Source organism: Geotrypetes seraphini, chromosome 2, assembly GCF_902459505.1.
Source record: "Geotrypetes seraphini chromosome 2, aGeoSer1.1, whole genome shotgun sequence".
Classification (NCBI taxonomy): domain Eukaryota; kingdom Metazoa; phylum Chordata; class Amphibia; order Gymnophiona; family Dermophiidae; genus Geotrypetes; species Geotrypetes seraphini.
The window spans coordinates 4835743-4856552 of NC_047085.1; the positions used below are offsets into that span (position 1 = coordinate 4835743).

Sequence of the window (20810 nt, forward strand, 5' to 3'; positions counted from 1 at the left end):
AGGCTTGAGGCATGTAACAGGCTCCGCCAGGCTGAACGCGCGAAAGTGAAAAAGTAAATTTTTTTTTTTTTTAACTCAGAAATAAAAGATAAAAGATAAAGAAACAAGCTATGAAGAAAAAAAGTCAAAAAGACAGCTGCATGAGCAGGAAGGCTGCGAAAAAATTAACGACACTGTTGAAAGTGACTTCTTAGCTCCGTGGAAACTAAGAAACTGAGTGACCACGTGCCTACGTCGGCTGGGAAGGCACTTGCGCATGCACGGTGCAGGCAGCCGAGAACTTTCCAAGTTCTTAAAGTGGTCCGTACCGGGGCTCCGTTGGTGACGTCACCCATCAGTGAGAATATGCTGCCTGCTTGTCCTGTGATAATTAAAAATACCACTTTCCAGGTGAGATATTTAAGATGAGCCTCAAATGGAGGCTTCATTAGACTGGAGAGAACAACATTAAGATCCCAAACCACTGGAGGTGGTTTGATGTTGAAAAGACCTTTCATAAAGCTAGAAACAAGAGGATGTGCAGCCAGAGATTTATTGACTGAAGTGGTTTTAAGACCTGAGTTGGATAAATGTAGAACATATTCCAACACTAAAGAGATGGAGGAAGATGTACCATCATGATGATGAACAGCACACCATGCTGAAAACCGGGTCTACTTCTGCTGGTAACATTGCAGAGTGGAAGACTTCTGGATGCATTTAAAATGGCTCTGACAGCACCAGAAAGATTATTGACCGTTGAGGTCATGTCGTAAGATACCAAGCTGTCAGGTGTAGTGACTGCAGATTGGGATGTAAAAGCAACCCTTGACTCTGAGTGAAAAGAGATTGAAAGATCTGCAGAGGTATTGGGCTTTTGACCAATAGCTGAAGTAGAAAGAAGTACCACAGTTGTCTGGACCACCAAAGAGCTATTACGATCATAGTGGCTGACTCCTGCTTGAGTTTGACCAGTGTCTTGAAAATGAGTGGAATAGGAGGGAGCGCATAGAGAAACTTGCCTATCCAATCTAGGAGAAAAGCATCTTCCTCCAACTGATGAGGAGAGTATTGCCTGGAACAGAATTGAGGCAGCTTGTGATTGATGGGGGACACAAATAGGTCTATCTGAGGAGACCCCAAAGAGAAAAAAATCTGATGTAAAACCTTGGGAGTGGAGCATCCACTCGTATGGTCGAAGGTATCTGCTGAGCTTGTCGGCCAGGGTGTTTTGCTCTCCCTGAACATAGACCGCTTTCAAAAAGATGTACCGAGGAATCGCCCAAGTCCAAATTTTCTCAGCCTCTTGACACAGTTAAAGAACCTGTACCTCCTTGATTGTTTATGTAATACATTGCAACCTGGTTGTCTGTGTAAACAAGAAGTATGTGATTGGAGATACTGTGTTGAAACGTCTGCAGAGCATTTCTGATTGCTTTAAGTTCCAAAAGATTGATATGAAGCTTCTGTTCTTGAACAGACCAGTGATTCTGTGCCTGGAGACTGTCCAGGGGAGCTCCCCACGCATACATGGATGAGTCTGTGGTCAGAACTTTCTGATGTGGCAGTATTTGAAATAACAGCCCTTTGGAAAGATTAGAAGAATTCATCCATTACTGAAGAGATTGAAGCAACAATGGTGCGACAGTAATCTGCTGGGAAAAAGGTTTGAGAGCCTGAGACCATTGAGACGCCAGACAACTGAGCTGCTCTGAAATGAAGCCTCGCGAAAGGGGTAACATGAACTGTAGAGGCCATGTGACCCAAGAGCCTCATCATTTGTCTGACTGAGATAGTTGGAAACTTAATTGCAAAGTTGTATGAGGTTGTCTTGCCTTTGCTGTAGTAGGAACGCCCCAAGTTGTATGGTGTCGAGCAGAGCTCCTATGAACTGAAGAGTTTGAAAAGGCTGAAGTTGAGATTTGGGGAAACTGACTTCAAACCCCAAATGCTTAAGGAAAAGAATTAACTGAGTCGCCAAACGCACCCCTTGTGAAGAAGTGTCCTTTATCAGCCAATCGTCGAACATAAGAACATAAGCGTTGCCTCTGCCGGGTCAGACCAGGGGTCCATCGTGCCCGGCAGTCCGCTCCCGCGGCGGCCCCCCAGGTCCATGACCTGAAAGTGTTCCCTACCTAACCTAAAATATCCATACCCTATTCGCTCAATGTCCTGTACGGTAAACCTCTATCTGTACCCTGTTATCCCCTTCGCTTCCAGGAAGTCATCCAGTCCCTTTTTGAACCCCAGAATTGTACTCTGTCTTATTACCTCTCCGGGAAGCGCGTTCCAGGTGTCCACCACCCTCTGAGTGAAGAACCTCCTTGCATTCGTTTTGAATCTGTCTCCTCTCAGTTTTTCTGAATGACCTCTTGTTTTAGTTGTCCCTGCTAGTCTAAAGAATCTGTCCCTCTCCACCTTCTCTATGCCTTTCATGATTTTATAAGTTTCTATCATGTCCCCTCTCAGTCTCCGCTTCTCCAGGGTAAAGAGCCCCAGCCTGTCTAACCGTTCGGCATATGAAAGGTTCTCCATACCCTTTATCATCCTCGTTGCCCTCCTCTGGACCTAAATAAGGGAAATAAGGGAAAACTTTTTTTTTTTTTTAAGTTTTCTCTAATTCACTTTTTTAAAAAAAATATTTTATTTATTAATTTTTCATTCTTACAGGAATTGAATCATACATTATATAATTAATTATTACATGACATTTGTAATTACAATCAATACATCATATCATAAATGATAAATCCCTCCCCTTTTTCCCAATTCCTTTTTCCAGAAAATATATAAATCCCAACCCCTCCCTATATACCTACTGCCAATGTGCTAAGAAATCTGATCCCAGGCCTATTGCAGGCTGGAAGGTGATCCTACGGATCGGATTGGCACAGAGATTTTGGACTTTCTCAATTTATACCAAGAGAGCGGCACGCTCACCAAAAAAGAATATACGTTCCTCTTTGAAAAAGATCCTAGAGTACCAACCATATCCTTTGTCCCCAAGGTACATAAGACTCTGAATAACCCGCCCGGCCGGCCCATAGTGAATACTCGAAAATCCATTCTTGAACCCCTTTCTAAATTTGTGGATTTTTTCTTGAGAGGAGGTTCCTAAGATTAAATCCTACATTAAGGATTCCTCCCAGTTTCTTAGATTAGTGGAGGGGCTTTCTGTAGACATGGTAGACAAATGGATGGTGACTCTAGATGTCATATCTTTGTACACCCAGATTCCCCAGGACGAAGCCTTGTTAGTTATCAATGACACACTGCTATTAAGACAAGGGCATCACCGGATATCGGTTGAATTTTTAAATCAATTAGCCCGCTGGGTCATTTGGGAGAATTATTTTCAATAACAGGACCAGTTTTACCAACAAATTCAGGGGGTGGCCATGGGGGCCACTTTGGCCCCATCGGTCGCCTCCCTGTACATGTCTAGATTTGAAGACAATTTCGTGTATACATCTTCCTGGTACCCCCAGGTTTTGTTTTGGGGTCGTTTTCTGGATGATGTATTCTGTATATGGCAGGGCACTAGAACAAGTTTAGATCAATTTTTGTCCCACCTAAACTCGATAGATACTAACATTAAGTTCACTATGACATGCCACAATACACACATTGCGTTTTTGGATATAGCACTTTCGGTCAGGGAGGGCCACATACATACGTCCCTATTCAGGAAACCCATTACGAGAAATACTGTCCTCCATTTTGATAGCTTTCACCCTTTTAAGTTGCGTTTTAATCTTCCTATAGCACAGTTCTTAAGGATCCGTCGTATTTGTTCAACCCTAGGGGAATTCAAAAATCAGGCTAACCTCCTGTCAGAACGGTTTAGACAACAGGGTTATCCTGAAAGAGCGATCAGACAAGCCTACTTGATGGCTAGGTTTGCCCAACGGGAACTTATCCTGCAAGAATTAAGTACCCCGGAGAATAATACTAGCGAGGCTCTTACTTGTGTACTCCCCTATTCGAGGGCAGTTAAAAAGGTGGTAGCTATGATGAGAAGACACTGGTGTATTGTCCAGACTCACCAGGCTTTACAGACGTTCCCTAGGATTGCCTATACTAGGGGTATTACTATAGCGCAGAAATGCAACTTTCAAAAATATGGGGTGAGACCTAAGAGGGTGGGAGGACAACATAAGGGCTGCCAGAAATGCCAATGGTGCTCATTGACTATTGAGGGGGAATCGTGGAGGGTTCCAGGGAAAAACGTGACTTTGCACTCTAAGTCTGACACGGATTGTACCACCCAAGATGTTATATATGTGATTGTGTGCCCCTGTGATTTACTATACGTGGGGCGCACCTCGAGGATGATCCGTGTAAGACTCACTGAGCATAAATCACAGATTCTTCACGATGTTACTCAGGCCCCCCTGGTGTCCCATTGGAAGGCGCTGCACCATAAGGTTGAGGACATGAGGTGGCGGGTCATATGCAAAGTGACAGGGAGGGACGGAGGGAAAGATCACAAGAAATTGAATCTCACTGAACAGAGACAGATATTTGCATTGAATACAGTGGAACCGTATGGGTTGAATGGGGAGATAGAGTGGATGTCTGTGATTGGTTAAAGGTTTAACCAATGATCCTCCAGGGGTTGGATTTTCAATATGAGACAGTGGGGATATTTAAATGCTGAGGAGAACGCCGCGGCCATTCTACTCTGTACACTAAATGAGTCGGATGACACGCGCGACCTCGGTAAGGACAGTTTGAATTTTTAAATTTAAAACAAACTGAACACTTTAAGGGGGGACTGGTAGGATAAAATTTACACTAACGGCCCTCTTTTACATTGATTGTTTTCTAGGGAGACCCTTGACATAGCGCCTGTATGGTGCGAAACATGTTGGGTTAAACTCCCCGGCGTTGGCTGGATATAGCTATGCAAATATAAGCTAAGTACATTTGAGCTTTAAAGTCTTGAAGTTTTTTATATATACGAAAAATATACACAAAAAAAAATATATATATGCATAAACAAATTGAAAAAAAATCTAATAACAGGTTTAAAATGGTTATGAGCGGCCAATGATGAAGTGCCACATAAATCTCTCCGCAGTCAAGAGCTAGTTCAGCGGTGGAGTGGTGGGGCTGAGGCGTACTCTTATTCTATTGAAGCTATTGAAAATACACCATATACCGGTTTCTGTGTATTGCTATAGTACGTTTTGTGATCTGATCCCGGTAAATCAATATAATAAATATAGCCATTTTTTTTAGAGTTCCTAGAGACAACATTCAAAACTGTTTTTACCAGGAACTTGTTGAGGTTGCAAAGGTCAAAGATGGAATGCAGACCTCTCATTTTCTTCGGAATAAAAAATACCTGGAGTAAAACCCTTGATTCCTCCAAGAGGGAGGCACTACCTCTATGGCATTTAAAAGAAGCAAGGCCTCTATTTCCCGAAGAAGGGACTTCTGCTGATGGTTGACCTTGCTATATATTGTCTAGTCTGTTTCAGAGTAGATATAATCTGCTGATATTGTGCAAGGTGTTGTGAAGGACTATATTAGTCAAAATTAGGCAGCTATTTGACAGTTTCAAATAACAGGAAAAATAAAAATTGTAATTAAGTATCCTGTTAACCAGCATGAAGCCATCTTTACAACACGCTGTGGTGGCAAAAAGGGCGAACAGAATGCTAGGAATGATCAAGAAAGGGATCACAAACAGATCAGAGAAGGTTATCGTGCCGCTGTACCGGGCAATGGTGTGCCCTCACCTGGAGTACTGCATCCAACACTGGTCGCTGTACATGAAGAAGGACATGGTACTACTCGAAAGGGTACAGAGAAGAGTGACTAAAATGGTTAAGGGGATGGAGGAGTTGCCGTACAGTGAGAGACTGGAGAAGCTGGGCCTCTTCTCCCTTGAAAAGAGGAGACTGCGAGGGGACATGATCAAAACATTCAAAATACTGAAGGGAATAGACTTAGTAGAGAAAGACAGACTGTTCACCCTCTCCAAGGTAGGGAGAATGAGAGGACACTCTCTAAAGTTGAACGAGGATAGATTCTGTACAAACGTAAGGAAATTCTTCTTCACTGGAATGCTCTTCCGGAGTCTGTTATAGGGGAAAACACCCTCCAGGGTTTCAAAACAAAGTTGGACAAATTCATGCTAAACTGGTGAGACCTGGACTCATTTGGAGCACTGGTCTTGACCTGGGGGCCACCACGTGAGTGGACTGCAGGGCAGGATGGACCACTGGTCTGACCAGCAGTGGCAATTCCTATGTTCTTATGGTACAGTCTACATCCAAATTTGTCCAGAGTCCGGCCCTCACATCCTGGAGATGCCAAAGCGTGGCCTACTAAAACCTTCACAAGCAACAATCCTGTATCAAGCTTTTTTGGAGCCACCGTAATGGTTAAAGGCGTTTCCCAATTCTTAACCAAAGTCTCTTTGAGAATGCCATGAATCGGTAGTTTGAGGAGTTCTTTGGGAGGTTCATCATAATCCAAGGCCTCCAGATACTCGGCACTGTGAGCAATGTTGGCTTCCAGTTTAACATGCAGAGCTTTGCCTATCTGCCTGATGTATCTTGTGAAAGTCTTTCTAAAGGAGATTTGCTCCAAGGAGGTGATTTCAGCGGAGACTGTTGTGAATAAAGCCTACATGACTCAGGCTCAGACAAAGTAGACGAACAGTCTGAGAAAGAACATAAATCTGAATCATAAAGAAGGGAGGCCTACATGAAAAAGCCTGCAGTTCTGAAATGCATCTCGCAGACATAATGGCCACCAAGAAAACCGCCTTCAGAGTAAGGTCCTTCAACATACAGGCGTCAAGAGGCTCAAATGGAAGACAAACGAGCACAGAGAGAACTAGATTGAGATCCCAGGAAGGAACAGACGGCCGAACTGGTGGCTGGAACAGTTTTGCAGCTCTCAAGAACCGAATCACATCCAAAGAGAAGGCCAAATGCTTACCATACAAGAAACCACGAAAGGAAGACAAAGTGGCAATCTGCTCCTGATTGGAGGACCAGGCAAGACCATGCTCCAGGCCATCCTGCAGAAACTCCAGGACATGAGGCAAAACAGCACGAAGGAAACCCATGCCATGCCATACACAGAACACCACTCTTCAAAAAGACGCCAAACACGGACATAAGCCCAAGAGGTGGAAAGTCTCCGAGACCCTAAGAGAATGAAGTTCACCTTATCTGAATATTCCTTCTTCCTTGGGCGAGCCCTTTCAAGAGCCAAGCTGTAAGACAAAAGGAACCTGGATTGAACACTGAAATGGGACTCTAAGTCAGAAGATCGGGCAAGAGCAGTAGGTGATGATATGCCACTAGCAGATGAACCAGATCTGCGTACCATGGGCGCCTAGGCCAGTCCGGAGCCATAAGAACCATGTGGCCCGCGTGCCAGGCAATCCGAAGAAAAACTCTGCCCACCAGAGGCCACGGAGGAAAGACATATAGCAGGCCGATCGTCGGACAAGCTTGCACCAGAGCATCTAGCCCAGGGGTGGGCAACTCCAGTCCTCGAGGGTCGGAATCCAGTCAGGTTTTCAGGGTTCCCCAAATGAGTATGCATTGAAAGCAGTATATGCAAATAGATCTCATGCATAGTCATTGGGGAAATCCTGAAAACCCGACTGGATTTCAGCCCTCGAGGAACTGAGTTGCCCACCCCTGATCTAGCCCCTCGGCCTGGCAATCCCTGCGCTGACTGAAGAACCTTGGTGCTTTGGTGTTGACACTCGTGGCCACAAGGTTCATGATCAGCCGACACCAGGCCCGAACAATCAACTCGAAAGCTTTCAACCTGAGATACCATTCGCCGGGATCCAGCGACTGACTGAGAAAATCCAACTGGACATAGTCCACACCGGCAATGTGGGAACCTGAGATGTCCTGAAGATAAGCCCCCACCCGTTCCATGAGCAGAGAGGTCTCCAGCGCCACCATACAATTCTTGGTGCCCCCCTGATTGACATAGGCCACCGCTGTGGCATTGTCTGAAAGAACTCAAACCGATTTGCTCGCCAGCAAGGACTGGAATTCCACCAATGCTGAAAAACACGCACAGACACATTCTCGCCAACCGGCGCCTCTGAAAAATCTCCATCCAGCACATCCGAATTCCCTAATAGATCTAGAAGGTCCTCCCCAAGATCCAAAGTCTCATCCAGAGAAAACTGATCAGCTGCTGAGCTTCCCGCCAAATCAGAGCCAGCCACCATTATGGTCTCCCCCTAAGACACAGCAGGGAAATCTCTATGGCCCAATAACGTGGTGAAAAGAGAGCCCTTTACTGCCGCTACCGAGGATGAAAGGGAAGCTCTGTTTTGAGAATTCCTCTGCCGTCATTTTGATAGCACCTGCCACTCTGGGTGGCATACAAAATTTAACAGGTGCCGGCTGCGCCGACACCACTCTGGGAGTAGGCCGAACACCTCTTCGGGTAGGATTCCCCCACAGTAACAACCACTGCCACGTGTAACTAACCAACAATCCCAAGACTTGCAAACAGATAGGGGAAGGCTGTACAAACTGCCGACCACTGAAAGAATGCCAGTAAGAAATAGCAGACCCCACTGGCTCTCACAGCTGCAGAGAGCTGACAGCTGAGGCACCTCTAAGAAATTAATGAGGAGGTGAGGGAAGGGAGAAAGGAAGGAACTTGGCAGCACGAGTGCAGCTAAAAGAGATCCCCCTACGGGCCCCTGCCTCAGTTTGGCAATCCTGAGGCTAGAATGGGAGTCCTCACTTTCCTCTTAAGAATGAATAATTTGAAAATCAAAAGGACACCTAAGAAAAAATGTAATCTTGACCAGGAACTGCACAGATTTACCACCTTCTCCTGCTAGAGACTGAGAACAGACAGATCCTAGGGGAATCACTTATACTATTACCAGAAGTTAAGATTGCTCTGTCTCCACCTGCTGGCAGAGGGTATTTTCATCATTCACCAACCCCACTTATTGACAGTATTGCAATTTTAAAGAAAATAATTTAACAATATTGCCTAGACCAGGGGTGAGCAACGAGGGCCGCAATCCAGTTGGGCTTTCAGGATTTCCCCAATGAATATGCATGAGATCTATTTGCATGCATAGCCTCCCACTGTATGCAAATATATATCTCATGGATATTCATTGGGGAACTCCTAAAAATCCGACTGGATTGCAGCTCTCATTGCCCACCCCTGGCCTAGACAATATCGTAAATCAAAAATACTAGCTAATACTGTACAAAGACAATATTTCATGCAATACAGCCCACTTCAAGGGAAGGACCTACTTATACCAAACCCCTTTAAATACAGAGCACCCCCCCTTCCTCCCAACTGGGTGAGATATTCAGTTATAATAATGACTTTGCTAACCCTCCAGCCAGATAATTTTATGTTCTTAAATTAACTGCATAAATAGCAATTGACTCTCCATATAAAAGTTATTCACAAAACAAACCGATCGTGTACCGATCGGTTTGCAACCCCTTTGCGCCCTGATTTCCCTCCGACCCGATTCACTTATCTCTCTGCCGACCATTCTCTGATCCATGCATGCAAATGAGGGCAACGGCATACAAAGTAGGCAGGGACGCGATTCACTAACCAAAACCCTGCAACACCGACTCGGCTGGCCGATCACAAACGAGCGACTTCTGAGGACCAGTCACTCAAGCTCTTTCCGACTGCCCTGCCTTCTGCCGCCCTGCTCTCTGCCATGTCAGCCCCGATCTCCCACCTGCCCCGATTCTCCTGCTGCCCCAGATCGCCTGCCTGCCCCAACTCTTCCACTCTTCCCCGCAGTGCAAGCCCATGGTTTTAACCCGTGGGCTTAAGCGGGTTAAAACCACAGGCTCCAAAAGTTTAAAAAAGAAAAAAAATCTCTGCCAGGATCAGATGGTCTGAGCATGTGCTGTGATCGCTATAGAGCGATCTGGGCTGGCAGATGGGGGCGTTCCTCCGATCGCCCCCATCTGCATATTGTAGTTTGGGGAATCCATCAGACCTGCCCGGATTGAGCAAAGATCAGTCCCGCTCGTGCAGGTTCGTTATTCTAACCCATAGTGTATATCCAACATCTATCTTGGCTGAATAGAACTTTCTAGTTAGCTTATCCTCCATGTTTTTCAGTCAGCATTTGGCTGAATGTCGACAGATGAGATGAATCATAGGTGTTTTCTGCCTAACTGAAGGAATTATGCCAAGAGAGCAGGTCTACAGGGAGACCTGTGCTCAACTGAAAGAAGCTCACCTTAGCCTTGCTCTGAACAGGGAGGTAGAGCTTGAATTCTGCCGGAAGCTCATCTTCAGAATACAGCCTGTCGGAGAAATACACCCTGCGAATTCGGCAGTTTGCGTGAATCTAGGAGAAAGAAAGAGGGGGTGGTCATCACTCTGACTCTATACAAGTAGCAAAACTCCTGGGCAAGACTGTCCCCCCACACCCTTGGCCTGGGTATTCCAGCCCTCATTGCCCCCATCCTGCCCAATGCCTTGCTTCTTTTTGCTGCTATCTTCCTTCTTCCATCCTTCCATACGTAGGACCAGTTCTTCTCACTCGCATGTTCATATGACCTTATGGTCTTAGCTATCTAGCTCTCCCTATTGCCTGACCTGGACACGAAGAGTCTCTATGTAGTTGGTGCCATAGGCCCGCCGAGTGAAGTCGGACAGATTGAACTGGATTTGGTTCCAGCCATCATCCAACCGCATAGGCATGGTGCAGATGAAGGGTCTCACACGTGTTGTGCTCTGGTAATTACTTGCACGGAATCGTCGTCGTACATTCTTATCATCCAAAACCTGCAGCAAAAGAGAAGGAGAAATTAGGTTCTTACCTGCTAATTTACTTTCTTTTAGCTTCTCCAGACCGATAGAGGTTAATCTTTACGAGTGGGTATATATCCCAATCATGACCAGCAGGTAAAGACTGAAAACAAAACTGTGGAATAGTACATAAGAGATACCTTCCCCTATTCCTATCAGTCTGCCAAATAGCCAAGCAGAACTAAGAACTGGAAACAGAAATAAACAATACGCCGAACAGGAGTAATAACTAACATACCCACATGCTGTTGGAAAATGCAGAGGAGAGATACCAGAAAGAAAATGTCCCCATAGCTCACCAGCCGAGCCACAGACACTGTTCTTCAATTCTCCGCGTCCCTAGAAAGCAGAGTTACTTACCGTAACAGGTGTTATCCAGGGACAGCAGGCAGATATTCTCAACATGTGGGTGACGTCATTCACGGAGCCCCGACTTGAAGATTTCAAGTTTGGTGATGCTGCACCACGCATGTGCATGCCTTCCTGCTCCACTAGAGGGCGCATCCCCTCCTCATGGTCTCCAGTTCAGATAGCTAGCAAAGAAGCCAACCCCAGGGAGGTGGGAGGGTTGCGAGAATATTGGCCTGCTGTCCCTGGATAACACATGTTACGGTAAGTAACTGTGCTTTATCCCAGGACAAGCAGGCAGCATATTCTCGACATGCGGGAGACCTCCAAGCTAACCAAAAAAGGGATGGAGGGAAGTTGGCAAATTAAGAAAACAGATTGCGCAAAACCAACTAGCCAAACCAGCCGTCGCTCCTGGACAAAGTATCCAAATAGTAATGTGAGGTGAAAGTGTGAACCGAAGGCCAAGTGGCAGCCTTGCAGATCTCCTCAATGAGCGTGGACCTGAGGAATGCGACTGAAGCTGCCATAGCTCGGACCTTATGTCCTGTGACCCAACCATGCAGCGCGAGACCAGCCTGAGCGTAGCAGAAGGAAATACACGCAGCCAACTAGTTGGACAAGGTGCACTTGGAAACAGGGCGTCCCAACCGATTAGGATCAAAAGACAAAAAGAACTGAGGAACCGTCCGATGAGACTGTGTGCGTTGGAGATAGAACGTCAACACCCGCTTACAGTCAAGAGTATGAAGCGCCACTTCACCAGGATGAGAATGGGGCTTTGGAAAAAACACCAGCAGAACGATTGACTGATTAAGGTGAAAATCTGACACCACCTTAGGCAAGAACTTGGGATGAGTGCGGAGGACTACCTTGTCATGATGAAAGACAGTAAAAGGTGGGTCCGTGACCAAAGCCTGCAGCTCACTGACCCTGCGAGCAGACGTGAGGGCAAGCAGGAAGATTACCTTCCAAGTAAGGAACTTCAGATGAGCTTTATCCATGGGCTCAAAGGGGGGTTTCATCAATTGAGCGAGAACCACATTGAGATCCCAAACCAAAGGGGGAGCCTTGACATTCAACAGACCCCTCATAAAACGAAAAACCAAAGGGTGGACAGAAAGTGACTTACCATCAAGCTGCCGATGGAAGGCGGCAATCACACTAAGATGGACACGGACCGAATTAGTCTTGAGGCCAGATCGAGACAAATGAAGCAAACAATCCAGAACCGAAGACAAAGAAGCAGACAAAGGTTCCACCTGATTTGAAGCACACCATGTGGCGAATCTATTCCACTTCTGGGCATAACACTGTCTAATAGAAGCCTTCCGAGAGGCTTCCAGAACATCCCGCACCGAGCGGGACAACCCCAGGGAAGATGTCAAGTGGAAAGGAACCAAGCCATCAGATGAAGAGATTGCAGATTGGGATGCAACAGTGAACCCCAACTCTGAGACAGCAGAGAAGGAAATACAGGTAGAAGCAGAGGATCCCTGACACTGAGTTGAAGAAGCAGGGAAAACCAGGGCTGCTGAGGCCACCGAGGAGCGATCATAATTATGGTGGCGCGGGCAATCTTCAGATGGACAAGAGTCCTCAGAATCAACGGGAAGGGAGGAAACACATACAGGAACTCGCCCGTCCAATCCAAAAGTAATGCATCGGCCTCGAGACGATCCAGGGAGAACACCCGGGAGCAGAAGAGGCAACTTGTGATTGAGGGATGAGGCAAAGAGATCTACCTGTGGAGTCCCCCACCGAAGGAACACTTGTCGCAGAGTCTGGGAATGGAGCAACCATTCGTGCGGCTGCAGAAGACGGCTCAACTTGTCCGCCAGACAGCTGTGCTCGCCCTGGATATACACCGCTTGAAGAAAGATGTTGTGGCGGACCGCCCAATTCCAAAGGCGAAGAGCCTCCCTGCAGAGAGACAGGGAACCTGTACCCCCCTGCTTGTTCATGTAATACATCGCCACCTGGTTGTCCATGCGTACCAGGACCACCCGATCCTGAAGCAGATGTCGGAAGGCCACCAAGGCATTGTAAATGGCCCAAAGCTCCAACAAGTTTATGTGACAGCGGCGGTCCGCACTCGACCAAAGGCCCTGCGTACGCAGCCCGTCGAGATACGCTCCCCAAGCATACGCCGAGGAGTCTGTCGTGAGGACCTTGTGATGCGGAGGAGCAAGAAAGAGCAAACCTCTGGAAAGATTGGAAGAGTTGGTCCACCAACGGAGTGAGCGTTTCAAGGAGGGAGCCACCGCAGTGCGATGAGAAGCGGGATCCCGATCCTGTCACCACTGAGAGGCCAGAGTCCACTGAGGGACCCTCAAATGCAGTCTCGCGAACGATGTGACATGCATGGTGGAGACCAAGTGCCCTAAGAAGATCATCTGCTTGGCCGAGACCGAAGACCGCAGGGAAATCTGCTGGCTCAGCTGCATGAGCGTGGCCTGCCAAGGAGGAGGCAGGAAAGACCGGAGGCGAACCATGTCCAGGGACTGAGAGGGGCACAATTGAGATTTTGGGAAGTTTACCTCGAACCCCAGACTCTGAAGGAAGGTAATAGTCTGACGGGTCGCTGAAATAACCCTCTCTTTCGTCGAGGCCTTGATCAACCAATCGTCGAGGTACGGGGAAGACCTGAAGGCCCATCGACCGCAGAGCTGCCGCCACCACCACGAGGCACTTCGTAAAGACTCGCAGGGAGGAAGCAAGCCCGAATGGGAGGACCCGGTACTGCAAATGCAGGTCCCTCACCTGAAAGCGGAGGAACCAGCAACAGGCCGGATGAACTGGCACGTGAGTATAGGCCACGTTCAGATCGAGGGAACACATCCAGTCCCCCTCGTTCATCAACGGATACAAAACAGGAAGTGAGAGCATCTGGAACTTTTCCCGAACCAGGAACTTGTTCAGCTTCCGGAGGTCCAGGATAGGACGAAGGTCCCCGGTCTTTTTGGGGACCAGGAAGTACCGGAAGTAAAAACCCCGTCCCCGCTGAGAAGGGGGAACTTCCTCCACCGCCCGAAGGCGATGAAGAGCCCGAGCCTCCAGAAGGAGCAAGGGAAGCTGCGCTCGATTCGAAAGTGACACGCTGGGAGGATTGTCCGGAGGCAACTCCCGGAAGTTCAGCGAATACCCCTCTCCGACCACGGAGAGGACCCACGCGTCCGAAGTGATGCAGATCCAGGCCAGGTAGAACGCCCGGAGATGGCCCCCGATGGGAAGGGGGGGCGAAGTCCGAAGCGGAGGGGGCCTGCCCCCTGCCGTTCAGCCAGTCAAAAAGACGGCACGCTTTAGACACAGCAGGGGTCTGAGGCTTAGGGGGGGCCCGCTGCTGCCGCTGACATCGAGGCGGATGAGAGAAGGCAGGTGTAGGCTTCTGCGGGTACCGCCGGGGCGGCAGCCGATACACCTTCGAAGGAGTGGGCTTCGGCTTAGGGCGCACCAAGGAAGCAAAGGAGCGCTCGTGCTCTGAGAGGCGCTTAGTGGCCGTCTCAATCGAGTCATCAAAGAGCTCGTTCCCCACACAGGGGAGATTCGCTAAGCTATCCTGGAGGTTGGGGTCCATATCAACAATGCGAAGCCATGCCAAACGGCACATGGCAATCGCAAAGGCGGACCACCCAGCCCAGCGACTGGAGATACTCCACCACCCGAGTTGTAACCCAGGCATAGTCGTTGCAGGAGAGCACCTGGGTTACATGCTGAGGGGCACCGAGGGACCAATCTGCAGACCGGATATGCAGTCAAGGGAGGTTTGCTATCTGCCTGGAGCCAGGGTCCGAGATGTCACCGCCTGTCTTGATAGGCTTCTCAAGCCCCAAGATCACTTCCCCATGGTCCTCATCCACATTGGCATAAACGACACTACTAAGAACACCCCAGAGAACATAACTAGAGACTTTGGAGCCCTGGGTGAGAGGCTGAAGCAGACAGGAGCGCAGGTGGTCTTCTCCTCGATCCTCCCAGTTAGAGGCAAAGGAAGTGCCAGGGATGAGAGTATACTGAGGACTAACGAGTGGCTTCAAGGATGGTGCCGGGAAATGAACTTTGGATTCCTGAACCATGGAAAGGAGTTTCAAGGACTTCAGGGACCAGATGGACTCCATCTGACCAGCAGGGGTAAGCACATCTTTGGACACCGACTAGCCCGCCTGCTTCATAGGGCTTTAAACTAGGTAAGTCGGGGGAGGGTACCCACTCAGATACAAGTGCAGTAAGGAACGATCCTGACGAGGTGAGTCAAAACTCCGATTCTAAGTCCAAAGTAAGTGCCCCCATTGCAAACAATTCTCTAGGAGTCACACTACCCCAGGTGGGAAACTCCCAACAGGGACTTAGCAATCATGGGGTATGGAGGGCTATGTATGTTAATGCACACAGTTTAGGCAATAAGATCCTAGAATTAGAGACCAAAATAATGAATGCCTGGCGTGGTGGCAATATCCGAAACTTGGGTGGGATATGGCTATACCGGGATACAACTTATTTCATCAGGACAGAGAGGGAAAGTCAGGGGGAGGGGTGGCACTATACATTAAAGAAGACATCAAAACTACCAGAATCACAGATGTCAAGTACACCGGGGAATCCCTCTGGACACTGCAGAACCAAGCTACGACCGATGATGTGGAAGCTATGTGGTCATCCCTGAAATCTACCATACATGAAGCGACAAGCCTTTACATTAAATCAGTACACAAACGGCGGAGAAACAACAAACCCCAATGGTACTCCGCAGAAATCTCGCACCTTGTCAAGGAGAAGAAAAAAGCATTTATTTCCTACAAACGAACGGAGACTAGGGAAGCTAAACTAGAACATAGGGCGAGGTCTGCAGCGGTCAAAATGTCAGTCAGGGAGGCCAAACTTCGAGTGGAAGAGACTCTGGCAAAGAACATGAAGAAAGGGGACAAATCCTTCTTCAGGTATATTAATGATAGGAAAAAGAACACAGATGGGATAGTACGCCTTAGAAAACCAGATGGGATCTGCGCAGAATCAGATTCCGATAAAGCAGAACTACTGAATGAATACTTCTGCTCGGTCTTCACCGGCGAGGCACTAGGGCACGGTCCGCAGTTGCAGGCAAGGCCTAGCGTGGAAGACCCGTTTCAGAATTTCTAGTTCACACCTGGCGACGTCTATTAGGAACTGGCAAGACTAAAGGTGAACAAAGCCATGGGACCGGACAATTTACACCCCAGGGTGCTCAGTGAGCTGCGTGATGTCCTGGCAGAACCGCTATCAGAACTCTTCAATCTCTCCCTAAGTTCGGGGAGAGTCCCCAAAGACTGGAAAACAGCTAACATCGTTCCACTGCACAAAAAGGGTTGCAGGGCAGAGGCTGCAAACTACAGACCGGTGAGTCTCACATGCAATAGTATGCAAACTCATGGAAACACATGGAAACACTAATCAAATGTAAATTAGACGCAATCTTGGATGAGGAGAATCTACGGGATCCCAGTCAACACGGATTCACCAAGGGTAGGTCCTGCCAATCCAATCTCATCAGCTTCTTTGACTGGGTAACAAAACAGCTAGACTTGGGAGAATCCGTGGACGTCGTATACCTAGACTTCAGCAAAGCTTTCGATAGTGTCCTGCATCGCAGGCTGTTGAGCAAGATGAAATCAATGGGGCTGGGAGAAACACTAACTACATGGGTCAATGACTGGCTGAGTGGCAGACTTCAGAGGGTGGTAGTTAAACATTGGAGGTGACCAGTGGAGTACCGCAGGGCTCAGTCTTGGGCCCGCTCCTTTTCAACATATTCATAGGGGACCTAACTCAGGGGCTTCAAGGTAAGATAACGTTATTCGCTGACGACGCCAAACTATGCAATATAGTGAGAGACGGCAATTCACCCGATAGTATGACACAGGACCTACATTTGTTGGAGCTTTGGTCCTCGACCTGGCAGCTGGGCTTCAACGCTAAGAAATGCAAGATCATGCACCTCGGCAGCAGAAATCCGTGCAGAACTTACACCTTGAATGGTGAGACCTTAGCTAGAACTTCAACAGAATGAGACTTGGGAGTGATCATCAGCGCAGACATGAAAACTGCAGATCATGTGGAGAAGGCTTCATCTAAGGTAAGACTGTTGTTAGGTTGCATCCGGAAGCTTGAAGTCATAATGCCATTATACAGAACCATGATGAGACCTCATTTGGAATACTGTGTGCAATTCTGGAGGCCACACTACCAAAAAGATGTGCTGAGAGTAGAGTTGGTGCAATGGATGGCCACCAGGATGGTCTTGGGGCTCAAGGATCTATTGTACGAGGAAAGGCTGAAAAATTTGCGGCTGTACTCACTCGAGGAACATAGGGAGAGAAGAGACATGATCGAGACGTTTAAGTATATTACCGGCCGTATCGAGATGGAAGAGATTCTCTTTCTCAAAGGACCCTCAGCCACAAGAGGGCATCCGCTCAAACTCAGGGGCGGGAAATTTCATGGCGACACCAGGAAATATTTCTTCACCGAGAGAGTGGCTGATCCTTGGAACGAACTCCTGGTGCAGGTGATCGAGGCAAACAGCGTGCAAGAATTTAAGAGCAAATGGGATGTTCATGTGGGATCCCTTAGAGGATTAAGCCTCCTGTCACCAGGAGTGGGATCCCTAGGATAGTAGACTTGGGGGTAGGTCAGTAGAGTGGGCAGACCTGATGGGCTATTGCCCTTATCTGCCGTCATCTTCTATGTTTCTAGAGTTACATCTTCAAGACACCTCACATAGCCGGAGTGGAGAATGTTCAAGCGGACTTCCTCAGTCATCACACATTAGATCCCAGAGAGTGGTGTTTCAGCACCGTAGCTTTTCAGTTGATAGTGCAGTCTTGGGGTCTGCCCCTAATGGACCTGATGGCCATGAGTGGCAACGCCAAAATGCACCACTTCTTCAGTAGTTGCACAGACAGTCAGGCTAGAGTTCATGCAGGGTGGCCTGGACAGGGAACTGGCTTGATTTTCTCTCCGGGTTCAGCTTGTGGCCTTGTCAGCCTTTCGTGGGTTGTTGTAAGGTCAGCATTTGACTGCCATTCCTGTTGTGATTCGCTTCTTGCAGGTGGCCAACATTGTTCCAGCCTCCCCGATCGACCCTCTGTTCCATCTTGGGATCTGAATCTGGTTCTTTCCGTGCTACTGTGCCCTCCCTTTGCACCGTTGGGCGCCTGCTCTTTGAAGGACCTAACTCTTAAAGCAGTTTTCTTGGTAGCCATTTCTTCTGCTAAACGTGTTTTCTGAGCTGCAGGCTTTTTCTTGTAGGGCTCCGTTCTTGGAGTTTTCTAGGGAGCGGGTTGTCTTGCGGCCTGTTCATTTCTGCCAAAGGTAGTTTCTCCTTTTCCTGTCAATAAGGCAGTGGTCTTCCTGGTGTTTGGTAGTCGGGAGAGCTCTTCTGAGCAGAAGCAGTTGCACAAGTTAGATGTGCAGAGGTCCCAGGAGATCAGGAAATCAGATCATCTCTTTGTCCTTCCAGCGGGTCCTCGTAAGGCTTTTATTGCCCACTGGATCAAGGAGACTATTGCTTCCGCTTATCTTAGAAACATAGAAACATAGAAAAAAGCAGCAGAAAAGGGCTATAGCCCAAACCTGCCCATTCCAAGTATCCCCCCCCTTGAATTTACTCCCTTAAAGATCCCACAAGAGTATCCCATTTTTTCTTAAAATCCGTCACGCTGCTGGCCTTTATCACCTGGAGTGGGAGTCTGTTCCAATGATCCACCACTCTTTCGGTGAAGAAGTACTTCCTGGAGTCGCCATGAAACTTCCCTCCCCTGATTTTCAGCGGATGCCCTCTGGTGGTCGAAGGTCCCATGAGCCAGAAGATATCATCTTCTGACTCGATGCGTCCCGTGATGTATTTATACGTTTCAATCATATCTCCCCGTTTTCTTCTTTCCTCGAGCGAGTACAGTCGCAATTTCTTTAGTCTTTCTTCATACGGGAGATCCTTGAACCCCATGACCATCCTGGTGGCCGTTCGCTGAACCGACTCGATCCTCAGCACGTCCTTTTGGTAGTGTGGTCTCCAAAACTGAAGACAGTACTCCAAGTGTGGCCTCACCATGGCTCTGTACAACAGCATCATAACTTCAGGTCTCCTGCTGACGAAACTTCTGCGGATACACCCCAATATTTGTCTTGCCCTGGAGGAAGCCTTCTCCACTTGATTGGCAACTTTCATGTCCTCGCTAATGATCACTCCTAGACCGCATTCCTCCGTGGTCCTAACCAAGGTCTCACCATTTAGTACATAACTTCTACGCGGGTTTCTCTTGCCCAAGTGCATTATCTTGCATTTTTTAGCATTGAAGCCCAGCTGCCAAGTATTTGACCATTGTTCCAGCAGCAGAAGGTCGTGTGTCATATTATCAGGTAATAAGCATCTGCCTACTATGTTGCAAAGTTTGGCGTTGTCGGCGAACAGTGATACCCTTCCTCTTAAATCCTTGCGTCATATCTCTTATGAATAAGTTGAATAGAATCGGGCCTAGGACTGATCCCTGCGGCACTCCACTGATCACGTCCGACGCTTCAGATGGGGTACCGTTCACCACCACCTTCTGAAGTCTGCCGCTCAGCCAATTCATGTAGTTAGAATGTCTCCTAATCCTATTGATTTTAGCTTGTTCAGTAATCTTCGATGAGGGACGCTATGAAATGCTTTGCTGAAGTCCAAATATACCACGTCCAGTGATTCTCCGGCGTCCAGTTGTCTAGTAACCCAGTCAAAAAAGCTAATCAGATTAGATTGGCATGATCTACCCTGGGTGAACCCGTGTTGGTGTGGATCACGTAGTTTTTCTTCGTCTAGGATTGTGTCAATATGCTGTTTGATCAGTGTTTCTATGAGTTTACACACTATAGACGTGGACTCACTGGTCTGTAGTTTGCTGTCTCTGTCCTGCAGCCCTTTTTGTGGAGTGGGATTACATTGGCGGTTTTCCAGTCCAATGGGACCCTTCCTGTGCTTAGGGAAAGATTGAAAAGAACAGATAATGGTTCTGCCAGGACTTCCCTTAACTCCCTGAGCATTCTGGGGTGTAGGTTATCCGGTCCCATGGCTTTGTTTACTTTGAGTCTTGATAGTTCGCTGTAGACACTACTGGGCGTAAATTCGAAATCTTGAAACGGGTCTTTCCGGTTATCTCCCGTCTGAAGCTGAGGACCAGCTCCCTGTGCTTCGCGAGTGAATACTGAACAGAAGTATTGGTTTAGTAATTCTGCCTTCTCAGAGTCTGATTCTGCAAATTTACCGTCCGATTGCTTCAAGCGTACTATCCCATCTTTGTTTCTTTTCCTGTCACTGATATAGCTGAAGAAAGATTTATCCCCTTTTTTAATTTTCCGTGCTAGCTCTTCCTCCATTCGGAGTTTGGCCTCTCTGACTGCTGTTTTGACAGCTTTGGATCTGTCTAGATAGTCCTCTTTTGCCCCCTCTCTGCCTAAATGTTTGTAGGCGATAAATGCGTCTTTTTTCTGTTTAACTAGTTCTGAAATTTCTTTACTGAACCATTGTGGTCTTTTGTTTCTCCTACGTTTACTTACTGTCTTTATGTATCGGTCTGTTGCTTCATGTTGTATGGACTACAGGGACGACCACATATCCTTCACGTTGTCAGTTTGTGCTTGTTTATGTAGTTCCT

General features: G+C 47.7%; 1 protein-coding gene across 2 annotated transcripts in view; it reads right to left on the minus strand.

The window, feature by feature from the left end:
- LOC117356031 (cilia- and flagella-associated protein 20) overlaps positions 1-20810 on the minus strand; it is an 87149-nt gene that overhangs the window by 14149 nt on the left and 52190 nt on the right. For both annotated transcript variants that reach the window (XM_033935280.1, XM_033935281.1), the window contains exons 4-5: positions 10585-10773; positions 10223-10333 (exon numbers count right to left, since the gene is read on the minus strand). In XM_033935280.1, the coding sequence (XP_033791171.1) occupies positions 10223-10333; positions 10585-10773 (300 nt within the window). The remainder of the gene's footprint in view (positions 1-10222; positions 10334-10584; positions 10774-20810) is intronic.